This window comes from Mastomys coucha, unplaced genomic scaffold (genome assembly GCF_008632895.1).
Source record: "Mastomys coucha isolate ucsf_1 unplaced genomic scaffold, UCSF_Mcou_1 pScaffold18, whole genome shotgun sequence".
In the NCBI taxonomy this organism is placed as follows: Eukaryota; Metazoa; Chordata; class Mammalia; order Rodentia; family Muridae; genus Mastomys; species Mastomys coucha.
The window spans coordinates 111379532-111390621 of record NW_022196900.1 but is presented as its reverse complement, the minus strand read 5'-3'; the positions used below and the strand labels follow the sequence as shown (position 1 = coordinate 111390621).

The following is an 11090-nucleotide window of genomic DNA, read 5'->3' as shown; positions in this document are numbered from 1 at the left end:
CTGTCTCTCTCCCTCTGTCTATATCAAGACCCCTCCCATCTTCCTCTCTCTCTCTCTGTCTCTCTCTCACTCACACACACACACACACACACACACACACACACACACACACACAAGGTGTTTGTTTTTCTTTTCTTAAAAAATTTAGTTTTCAAAATATCATGTGCATGCCGATTTGAACATTTTGATTGTTCCATAACCAAATATTAGTGGCAACCTCATCGCCAGAGCAGATCTACCCTTATGCTTTTTCAGAGTTTGGAATCAAACCTTGAGTATTGTAGACAAGCTCTCTACCATAGAGCTATACCCCAGTCCCTAGCCTTATGTCCAGAGCACCTGTCCCTAGCTAGCTCCATAGCCTGTCCCCCAGTAATGAGATCCCCCAGCACCTCAACCCTATTCCCTGGGCATTTAGAGTGACAGCTTCCTAACAATTCAAGTCCTGTCTCCAATGACAGGCCTCCTGTCATGGATCCTGTGAACTCCGTAACACTCAATCCTCACACAGGCCACCTAATGACCCAGCGCCTCTTTCCAGTAACATTCTTCTACAAAATAATCCAATTTCAGCCTCTACTTATCTCTTTCTCCTGAGTATCCCTCTAACTCCAATATAACGTGAAAGCCCTGGGTCCTAGGCAGTGTAGGCCCCGTCCTCATTAGCTTCCTCCCTCCCTCCTTCCCATTGCCACCCCGGTGTCTGGGCTGCCTCAGTATCTAGCCCTAGGCATCGCTGAGTTTTGCCGCCCATAAACAGAAAAGAGGAGGAGCGGCAAAAGCTGGAGGAAATCCAGAGGGCGAAAGAACAGTCGGAGAAGCTGCGGACACTAGGCTACGACGAGGCCAAGCTCGCGCCCTGGCAGCGACAGGTCATCTTGAAGAAGGGGGAGATCCCTAAGTAATAGGAGTCTCGGCCTCTTGCGTGTAGCCTCACAAGTTCTGAGAGGTGGAGAGCAGCCCCCAGCCCCCGCCCCATCCAGTCAGGTTGGTGCAGAAGGGCTGGGAGACTTGCCGCCCTTCCCTTCGGTGCCGGAACCCTTCTTATTTCCCTCCCTGGCCCCACACCCCCAACCCTGCTGCTGGAGTGCTCTCGCGAACCCCTGCTGTCGCCTGGAAAAAGTGCCCAAGCTGTGACGCAAAAAGAAAAAGAAAGAAAAAAAGATGCTGCTCATTTGCATGCTCACTTACATATATTTGCATGTTCACCGACCCAGCCAGAGCTCTCCCCAGCCTCGTGGGTGGTGACTTTTCCTGCAGGGCGCACGCCCTGCTGCAGCCCCCTCCCCCGCAGCCCGGAACCCACGTTGCCGGCGCATCCTGGGTGGAGGCAGACCCCGAGCTCGGGGAAGGGGTTTTCCTCCCTTCACGACCCAGATCTGTGCTGGCCAAAGTCGCTGCGTTTCTCATCCCCAGCGAGGGTTTCCTCTCAGTCATTTGTTTACCAGAAAGGATGAAACTTGCCTGTTGGGGCGGAGCTGTCGCTCCTGAGGGGCCCCACCTTTATATCCCACCCCCCCTCCCCAATTAAGCCTTCCAAGTCCCCAGCCAGGACCTTAGCTCCCCTGACCCTTACACTGCCCCAGTGGTGTAAGTGAAGGGCCTGCAACTGTACCTGCTCCTCACCCTATCCCCCACCCCCTTCCTTCCCCCATTAAACCTCTATCCGCCAACTGTGGCTCTCATTCACTCTCACTCGCCGTCCTTGTGACTTTCTCCTTCTGAGGCCACTGCAAGTGGCGGGTACGGGAAGAACTAGTGCGGGAGCCCAGGTAGACACTGGTTTCTACTGTGTGTGCCTCAGTTCCCGCGGCGTCAGCCCCCCCCCCCCCCCCCCACTCAAAGCCTGGGTAAACAGAACCAGCGCGCCACTTAACACCCCTAACCCCCACTGAAACACCGAACATCTGCTTTTCTTACGAAATTTAATACCAAGTCCAAACTCGGGCTAATTAACAGCTGAGCAACCAATCACTTGGCCCCTTCTGGTATTTCTTTCTCCATGACGCTTCCCTTAGCTGGAGCTCCGTGCTGCAGGTAAGAGTGAGGCAGCCAGCCCTGCTACGCAGGACCACGGCAGTGGGTTAGTAAGTGACATAAAATGTCTACACGCATAAGTAACAATACTTAAGGCTCCTTCAAGGGTCACTAGAGTGTCAAAGTGACTGATGGACCTCACATCACGGGCCGCGCTGCAGACGGCTGCGCAGGTCCTCAGCACAGCCTTCCAGCCCCATGCGTTCCAGGGCCGCATAGATGGCACCCAGGCCTGCAGGCTGCTGCTGGCGCCAGCGCTTGAGCATCTCATACTGCTGGTCTCGGAAGCGGCAGATCTCCACCTCCACAGCCTCGATTTCTGCTTCCCGCAGCCCCAGCGTGCGCACGAACTCCTTCCATCGGCGTGCTGGGACCGCATCCATCACGTCATAGAGCTGCGGGCCAGGCTGGAGCACAGCAGCGGGAGAGCCCGCAGGGGGTGCTGGCGAGAGCGGAGATGCCAGAGGAGGGCCTGAGGTGGGGTCAGAGATGTAAGGATACCTAATGGACCTCTTTGGGCAGGAAAGCTACCACCCACGAGGATAGGAAGTCGACCGTGAAACAACCGTGTCCCACCTTGGACTTGGGAAGATAGGGTCAAGCCTAACCCATTCTGCTCCCTTACCAAGACTTCTGTTTGGCAGCTGATCCCAGGGTTGAGAGGCCTGCCCGCAGACCACCTCCCGAGCTTGGGATAAGCCAGGGGTCCAGTTGTTGCCTGCCAACTGGACAGTGCAGACTTTCCCAGTACTGCCTGGGGGTACCAGGAGGGTGTGGGCGCTGTCTGAGGCTGAGAGATGGGCCGTCTGGAAGGTGGGAGGTACCAAGTCAGTCATGTGTATCTAGAAAGGCCCTTTGCTGGTCTCTGGCTAGGGGTGGGCATTCCCTGGCTCAGGCAGCAGAATCACCTCCCATAGGCTCCCCATACACACACACACACACACACACCCGTGGCCCAGGAGAAGGGCTACTGTGTTTGCCTGGAAGTCTATTTCCCAACCCTTTGGAGGTGTTCATCCCTCTGAAAGTCACACCTGGCGTTCTTGTCTGACCCCCAGAGATGGACACTTGAGAGCCCGTGCTGGGGATGGTCCTTTCCACTGATAGCCCTTAGCACATTTGTCCATTAGGTCTAACCTGTGCTAACAATCATGCTGAGCACAGGGGTTTGTAACTCTCCTTGTTCTGAGAGCCAGAATTCTTCCCAGGACTGAGATAATGAATTACCTGTGGTGAGGCCAGGGTCTCTGTCCCAGCCGCGTCTGCTAATGGAGACAGAGAGGACGAGGCCACAGTCAGCACCCTGGCAAGTGCTAGCCCAGCACCTTCTGACTTCTTTTGCCCCTCACACTCCTTCCTTCAGTTTCCCCTTCTGCATCAAGTTACGTGGGCTCTAGAGCACCATCCATCTTTACCCCCTGCCTCTTTGTAATGCGTGCATGTACTACATGTATGAACTTACCAGTGACCACGGGCTTACAAGGCTGCCATCGACAATATGCACAGACCAGGATAGCCCCAAAAAGGAAGGAGGCCCCTAGAAGCACCTGGACCCAAAACACTGACAAAACAGTACCTGGTGAGAGCCGGCGGCTACCAGCCACCCTGCCCCGCCCCGGCCCACCCCGCCTTCCCACGAGAACCCCCAGCCCCGCCCCGGCCCACCCCGCCTTCCCACGAGAACCCCCAGCATATCACCTACTCTGCTTCCAGCCACAGACAGCAGTGCAAGCCTTGGGGCACACGCTGCTGAAGCCCCTGCAAAGGAGTAAGGTGGGGCTGAAGGCTCCCCCGGGCCCCCCCAAGCCGCCCCATCTCGTAGGGGGTGGACTTCTATCCTGCCCCAGAGTGTTGCTGAGATGTCACTTGGGTCACTAATAACCATCTGTAGGTCCTGAGTAGTGGTCCTCGCACCTAGAGCCAGTGTCTGGGAAGGCAGCAGATCCCCAATGCTCAAGAGCTTGGGGACCCTTTCCCCTTAGTGCGTCCCCATGTTCAGAGGGTTAGCCTGAAACCCTGCAACTTGCCAAGGGCTAGCAGCAAATCGAGTCTTAGCTGAAGTTTCAAAGCTCTATCAGTGTTAGGCAAATAAACGATAAACCTACTCTAAATATGGGAGTGGAAGGGGGTGAGGAAAATATATGCCCCTTTATGTATCCGCATAATCCTTTACCATTCTGCTTGCCTGAAACGCCACTTCCAGGGCAGAGCCAAGCTGCCCCACCCACATCTCTCCCCCCTCTAAACCTGCAGCACCTATTCCCCAAGTCCCCGCCCTGCTCCCAACCTCCCCTCCCCCACTGGCCCAGCACAGCCAGTAAGTTACGTGGGACAGGACGTGCAGCCATTGCCATGTATATAGAAGCCAGGCGGGCAGGGCCCTGCAGACCAAAATATGGTTTATGTCAGGACAGGAGAGAGAGGAGCTGAAAGAAAAGACCTCAGAGGTGGACAGCCCAGCAGAGAGTACTCACCAGGTGTTGCGGCCTTATCACCTGGGCATGGAACACAAGAGAAGGGTGAGCTTTTCCCACATGGCTCGGTGGAGCAGTCCACACACCAGCCTGACTGGCAGCCACAGCGGGTGTCCGACTCTGCTGAGCAATTCTCAAGGATCACTTGAAGAACTGTGAGGGGCGGGGGGGGGGCGAGGACGTGGGAACACGGCAGTGTCAGAGCTACTGACTGCCACAAAGCAGGCCACAACCTCCCTGAGAGCGGCACTGGCTAGCCCCAAGGGTAGAAATAGGCTGCTCATGGTTGACCAGAGGCCAAGGCATGTGAAGACAGGAAGGCCACTGGGGAAAGACACACTACGTGGTGGTCTGAACACCGAGGCCTCTCACCCAAGACAACCTCCTGAAAAGCTGTGGCCCTGGCCTGTCCTCAAGAGCCTGTCCCCCGAGCCCTGGGCAGCTGCCCCTTACCCTCTTCATCACAGACTTGGCAGCGGGTACAGTCGGTCTTAAAGTGGTTGTCTCTGGTTAGAAAGGTGTCCAGGGGACAGGGAAGGCAGGTGGAGTCACCACAGGGTTCTGTGCAGGGGGCCTTCATGTAGTGTCCTATGGAATACAGGCTTAGGCTCAACAGCTCCTGAAACCCTCCTGCCTGCATTTGCTTTTCCTCCCTCTCTTATCGGCAGCCCAGCCCGTTGCTACCCAGCCTCCCTGGACCCCAACCCCAGCCTGTCTCACCCTCCCTCAGCCTCCTTTTCCGTGCCTCACTCCCTTTACCCTTCCAGCCACTTACCCTTTGGGCAGCCCTTGCAACAAAACGGGCCATACCTCTTCTGTGACTCACTGGCACAGTCACACCTGCCAGACGTGCCGCCCTGGCCCTGGCCGCCAAGCAGCAGGAGCAGCAGCAGCAGCAGTGGTAGGAAGAGAGGCTGGAGAACACGTGCAGCTGACCCTGGTGTGGCTGCCCCAGGAGGCGACCTCTCCCTCCGAGGCACCTCCTCCATTCCTGAAGCCCTAGCATTTGCCCCGGTAAGCTCACTTCTCAGGCTCCTGGGCAGAACAGGGGTAGGGAGTGGGACCAGCTTCCCTCTCCCTGTCTACAAAAGCAGCTTAGGAACAGCAGAAGAGGCTCCTTGCCAGCCTTTTGCCCCATTTCCCCTCCACCCAGTGAGACTCGGCCACCCTGCCCCCAGCCATGCCTTCTGAGAAGTGGAGGCCCCCAGACCCCTTTCCCCGGAGCCTGTGTTTCCTCTCAGCGGAAGGGCGCGCCCGAGCCTCTAACTAGGTCGCCGGTGAAGGCAACCCTGCCCGCACTGAGTCGGGGTAGAGAGATTCTCGGAGACCCTCCCCGCGAGGCTTAGCTCCAGGGCTGCAGTCAGGCCTGGGCCGTTTCCTGGCCTCCCGCGACCCCACTCACCTCCACCACGCAGCCCTGCTGCCGTGGCTCCATTGCGGTCTGTACCGCCTGGGCCCTGCGAGTGCTGCTCTGATCGTGTAGCCCGGGGCTTCCCCACTAGCCCAGCCCCTATGTTCCTTGACTAGAGCCAGCCTGCCTGCCCGCCCGCGCCATCCAGAACAACTACCCTCGGGGATGGCCAGGGTGGGGTCTGCCACTCTCCCGAAGCTGAGGGGATATGATATGGCCCTCTACCAGGCGAGGGCCCTCACCGCTGGTGTGGTGCACACTGCATACTGGAAGCCAGCACAGGCTTGACCAAGCCCACAAAGCTGCATCCTGATCCCACCCTGGGTCTAGCTCCAGCTCTGAGAACCACTGCTTCGAGTCTAGAGCAAGTGACTATCCCCTCAAGAATTCGGGGTAGGTCGGGGCAACCTAGGTAGGACACCTACATCTTCCGGAATAGCTGGGTATGGGTACTGGGATGGACGAGCTCTAAGGAATACCCTTTAGATTCTGAGTCTACTAGATTCAGCAAGGACGGGGCCAGGAAGTTACTTCCTGGAGGTTCCAATTAATAGTGGCCTCCCCCCATTACGGCTGGTGAGCCGCCCAGCCCCCAGCCCAGCGCACAGGAACAGGGAACAGAGGGGTCGCAGAAGCACAGGACTCTTGCCAGGGGAGTATATACAAGTCTTTATAGAAGAACCAAACTCAATAAATACGCAGCTTGACAGAGCCCAGCCCGCGCCTCAGAGGCCAGCATGGCCAGGAGGGACAGGGACTCATTTTATGAGTCCCAACGAAGGTGGCATTGAGAGCCCCGCCCAGAGGATCAGGGCTGGCATTGTCAAGAGCAGAGGACAAAGGGCCACCTGGGCAAGGGGGTGGAGCATTACGGCCAAGGCCTGGAACTCCACAGGGCCCTTCTCCATTCCATCCAGTCTGGCAAAGTGCAAATTGGCCTTGAGGTGATCCGTAACCATCCTGCCTGGTGCTCTGGCGCGTGCGCGCACACACACAGCACGGGAGGAGCAGCAAAGCAGGTGTTGTGACCTCCAGGAGGCAGGCTCTCTGCTAATGTCCTCAGGCAGTGGCACTCTCCTTGGTCAGTCTCCACACACAAGAGGCAGCAGTGAGGCAGGTACTGTATCCCCAGCAGGCAGGGCTCTCTGCGGTCCCTTACTTGGTGACACCCTTAGGGGTCTCTTGCTCACACCTCCCTGCAAGGGGTGGAAAGAAAGCCCATCCTTGGCTGGTGGCAATCACAAAATGGTTCTAGCTTAAACTCTCCCCTCCACTATAGCCCTCTCCCCCCTTCACTTCCGCCTGCTAGACACAGCCCCGCCCAGCCACTGGGTCTGAAGCTCTTTCTCCCATTCAACCTTCAAAGGCTGATACTTGCAGATATGGCGGTCACTACCCAGTACCCATGCCATTACACTCATTTGTCCCTCCCCTGGCCGGGCCACTCACGAGGCAGTGAGCGTGGAGTTAAGCAGCAGGGTGGTCCTGATTCGGTAGAGCTGGGCCAGGGTCAGCTTCCTGTGTTGAGCAGAGATCCCTGGGGAAGGCTCAGGCTGCACCCTGGGCACAGTCCCAGAAGGCATCTCTCTGCATCTCCTTCGGGCAGAATCCATGTGGCTGGGTCTGTTCTCAGATTCTAACAACTGAGGGATATGGCAAGGGCCACACAGCCCTGGACCACTCCAGGCAGGCCCACCTTCCTGAAGGGAGCTCTGAGTCCTAACCCCAGGGGCCATAGTGATCAGGCACAGTTCTGACAGGCTGCGACTGGGGGCCGGGGGCATGACATGGGTGGCAGTTCCTGACAGTAACTGCAGGAGGCTAGCCTCAGATTTGGACTTGAGCAGGTGGGGCAGGCGAGGGAGCAGCTGGACAGGAGTCCGACGGCGGAGGCGGGGTGAGGGTGGGGGTGAGGAAGTCGGAGGCACAGGAACTGGCTCGACCACTGGGTGTGGAGCCACAAAGTCTTGAAGGGAAGTGGGGGACAGGGTGCCATAAGCGGAGTCCATGGAGCAGGAGCGGCCGTCCACGGGGCCCAGGGGCAGCAGCTCGCTGGTGGGAGTGATGGACGAAGCAGTGTTACTAAGAGAGGTCTCATCCGACTGGGAGCTGAGGGGGCCGCGGTTAAACTCGGGAGAAGACGGTGTCTCCCCAGGCTCTACCACAACCATGGCCAGAGTCTCAGTGGAGCCGTCTGAGGCACTGTGGGTGACAGAAGGAGAGTAAAATCAACCTGGAGCACAGACCTGCCAGTCTCCGTAGACAGACATCAGTACCCATTCCTGACCTGTGACACCTGTGCACAGAATACAGGCGGTGACGTGGAATGGTGCTTGAAAACAGCCCTCCATGCCAGGACTCCAGCAGGAGACAGAGCTATCCCGACACTCCCACTGAGTTCATACCATTCTCTTCAGAGAGTAATCCCTATCTATGTCCTGAGCCAGATGCCCTGGGCTAGGGAACTTATCCTGATGGGCCCCCCTGAATGTCTTTATTTTGCATGTGTGACCTGGTCTAGATATAGTCTTAGAACTCACTATAGAGCAGGCTTCAAACGTTTGGCAATCCTTCTGCCTCCACCTCCCAAGCTCTGGAATAGGATTACAGCCACTTACCCAGGCTTAATGGGTAGATTACAAATCTGTTTTGTTTGTCTGTCTTCTTCCTCCACCCCCCACTTATCTATTTAGTCACTTTACATCTCAATCACTGCCCCCACCTCCTCCCCATACCAGTCACACAGTCCCTCCCCCTATTTTTTTTTCCTTTGTTGAGACAAGTTGTTACTTTGTTGCCTAGGCTGGCCTAAGCTTGAGGTAGTTTTGCTGCCTCAGCTCTCAAATCCTGGGGTTCCAGGCCCGAGGCAGTCTTGGGTAAACATACCAGTGCTCGGAGTCAAGGCTGTTGCTGCTTTTTCGAAGGATGGTAGGGGAGCTGGCGGCTGAGGTACCACTCTCTTCACCCTCCTCCCCCTGCTCATCCTCCTCCTCTTCCAGGCTCTGTAGGTGCTGGCTGCCTGGACGCTCCTGTGCACAGAGCTGTGCACGCAGCTGCTGCAATTGGTTCTGTAGGTTGAGCAAGCACACACACAGAATGAGCTGTGAGCAACAGGGCCCATCCGCCCTACACCCGTGCGTCACCCTGCCCTCACCTGTGCGTTGTAAATAGTGTCCATCCAGCTCCGGCACAGGGCCTGGCTGCTGGCCTGGAATGTGTAGGCCCCCACAGCACTGTGGAATTCATTCAGGTAGACGAGGAGGAAGGAGCCTGGTCAAGGAAAGGCAGAGTTAGTATTGACCCCCACCAATGGTGGCCCTTGTCACCAGGAACAGGGGACCAGAATTCCTTACCAGGGTCCCGAAGCTCCCGGCACACGATCTTGTCCACCAGCAGCGGTGGCCTGATGACCTTTGTTCTCTCTGCTTTCTTCACGGCCTTGGTCACCAAGAGCAGATCAGTGAACAGGAAGCAGTACACGTCCATCTGTGGTGGGGGAAGCCAGAGTCACAGTCGACAAGAGGGGGATCCTGGGGCTAGGTGCAAGCCTTTGCTGTTTTGTTGTTTTTAAAGATTTACTTGCATTTTACTTATTTGCTCAAAAGCATTTTTTTAGCCTTCATTTTTATGTGTGGGTGTTTGCCTGCACATATGTGTTCCACGTGCATGTCTGGTGCCATGGAGCCAGTTACCATGTAGATGTGGAACTGAACCCAGGGAGTGCATGTAACTGAGCACTCTCTCCAGCCCCTGTGCATCAGCTGGAAGCTGCATGTGCATTTGTGGGGCACACAGGGACCAAACTCGGATCGACAGACTTGGTGGCATGTGTCACCGAGCCCAGTGGCCCTTGGGAACTCAGTTTTGGTCAACACCTCCCTTTCCTAACACAGAAGGATTCTCATGAAACCTGTCCTTTTTTCGAGACAGGGTTTCTCTGTGTAGCCCTGGCTGTCCTGGAACTCACTCTGTAGACCAGGCTGGCCTCGAACTCAGAAATCTGCCTGCCTCTATCTCCCAAGTGCTGGGATTAAAGGCGTGCGCCACCACTGCCCAGCTGAAACCTGTCTTTTATGAAAGTGTATTTTATGTACTTTATTATTTATGTCCATGGGTGCTTCGTCTGTATGTACAGGTGCACAACAGAAGCATCATTAGACAGTCGTGAGGTGCCATGGGGTCTTGGGAATTGGTTCTAATGCTTTGTCTTAGTCCGGTCCCAAAATCGGAAATCTGCATGTCCAAATGCTGAGGGTTCCGGTCTCCAATTGGTTTTTGATTGATCAATAAAGAGCCAATAGCCAATGGCTGGTCAGGATAAAAGAGGTGAGATTTTTAGGTTCCTGAGGAAAGAGAGGGTCAACCATGAGAGGGAGTGCGTGCGTGCCTGCGTGTGTGTGGATGGAAGTGCAAACCCGCCAGCAGCCAAAGCGGTTTAATTCACCCCTACATTGGGGGTGCTGGGAATTGAACTCAGGAGCTTTGGAAGAACAGTGAGTGCTCTTTACCCACTGAGCTACCTCTCCAAGTTTGAGCCTCAAAATCAAAAGATGATTTTTTTTTTTAAATATCAGAGAAACACATTTATGAGCTAAGTGTGGCGGCTGAGGCAGGCAGATCCCTGTGAGTTCAAGGTCAGCCAGGACTACATAGTGAGATCTTGTCTGAGTAGAAGGAAGGAAAGGAAAAAGGATGAGTGAGCACAAAGATTTACATATTTATGATTTATCTCAACGATAATACATTGAAAAAAAAACAGTAAATGATCTGGACAGTGGTGATGTACACCTTAAATCCCAGCGCCAGGGAGGCGGAGCCAGGGAGGCGGAGCCAGGCGCTGTGTGGTGATGTACACCTTAAATCCCAGCGCCAGGGAGGCGGAGCCAGGGAGGCGGAGCCAGGCGCTGTGTGGTGATGTATACCTTTAATCCCAGCACCTGGGAGGCGGAGCCAAGAGCTGTGTGGTGGTTCACTTGTTAAATCTCAGCACTTGGGAAGCAGAGGAAGGCGGATCTCTAGGAGTTTGAGACCAGCCTGGAGTACATAGGGAGTTCCAGGCCAAAGGTACATAGTGAAAACTTGTCTCAAAACAACAAAATGAGGCCGGGCGGTGGTGGCGCACGCCTTTAATCCCAGCACTTGGGAGGCAGAGACAGGCGGATTTCTGA

The 11090-nt window shown here is 55.8% G+C and overlaps 3 protein-coding genes across 14 annotated transcripts in view; 1 reads left to right on the top strand and 2 right to left on the bottom strand.

Annotated features, from left to right (window-relative positions):
• The window catches only part of Espn (espin), a 33870-nt gene extending 32197 nt beyond the window's left edge, over positions 1-1673 (top strand). For all 4 annotated transcript variants that reach the window (XM_031379615.1, XM_031379613.1, XM_031379614.1 and 1 more), the window contains one exon: positions 761-1673. In XM_031379615.1, coding sequence (XP_031235475.1) covers positions 761-905 — 145 coding nt within the window. In that variant the 3' untranslated portion in view covers positions 906-1673. The remainder of the gene's footprint in view (positions 1-760) is intronic.
• Positions 1674-1908: 235 nt separating this feature from the next.
• Positions 1909-6080, bottom strand: Tnfrsf25 (TNF receptor superfamily member 25). 6 transcript variants are annotated; one of them, XM_031379610.1, is made up of 10 exons: positions 5914-6080; positions 5287-5425; positions 4965-5099; positions 4512-4664; positions 4364-4418; positions 3740-3795; positions 3500-3598; positions 3265-3302; positions 2663-2843; positions 1909-2509 (listed from the first exon to the last, which is right to left on the bottom strand). In XM_031379610.1, exons 1-10 carry the CDS (start codon positions 5944-5946, stop codon positions 2181-2183), a joined length of 1218 nt encoding a protein of 405 aa, XP_031235470.1. In that variant the 5' UTR covers positions 5947-6080; the 3' UTR covers positions 1909-2180. The 6 variants fall into 6 exon arrangements, with proteins under 6 accessions (XP_031235470.1, XP_031235471.1, XP_031235468.1 ...); XM_031379611.1 differs by having other exon boundaries at positions 5287-5374; positions 5914-6047; XM_031379608.1 differs by having other exon boundaries at positions 5287-5546; positions 5914-6009.
• Positions 6081-6571: 491 nt separating this feature from the next.
• The window catches only part of Plekhg5 (pleckstrin homology and RhoGEF domain containing G5), a 43848-nt gene continuing 39329 nt past the window's right edge, over positions 6572-11090 (bottom strand). For all 4 annotated transcript variants that reach the window (XM_031379604.1, XM_031379603.1, XM_031379605.1 and 1 more), the window contains 5 exons: positions 9276-9408; positions 9077-9192; positions 8809-8990; positions 7372-8124; positions 6572-7118 (listed from right to left, as the gene is read on the bottom strand). In XM_031379604.1, the coding sequence (XP_031235464.1) occupies positions 7109-7118; positions 7372-8124; positions 8809-8990; positions 9077-9192; positions 9276-9408 (1194 nt within the window). In that variant the 3' untranslated portion in view covers positions 6572-7108. The remainder of the gene's footprint in view (positions 7119-7371; positions 8125-8808; positions 8991-9076; positions 9193-9275; positions 9409-11090) is intronic.

Bases quoted from the DNA above. Each gene is read 5' to 3' on its own strand.
- Tnfrsf25 (XM_031379606.1), bottom strand. From the start codon at position 5,517: ATGCTAGGGCTTCAGGAATGGAGGAGGTGCCTCGGAGGGAGAGGTCGC. The intron at 3,796-4,363 runs GTAACTTACTGG...ACTCCTTTGCAG, and splicing joins GGCTGCACGTCCTGTCCCAC to GGGCTTCAGCAGCGTGTGCC. The intron at 2,844-3,264 runs GTAATTCATTAT...CCCACCTTCCAG, and splicing joins AGACCCTGGCCTCACCACAG to ACGGCCCATCTCTCAGCCTC.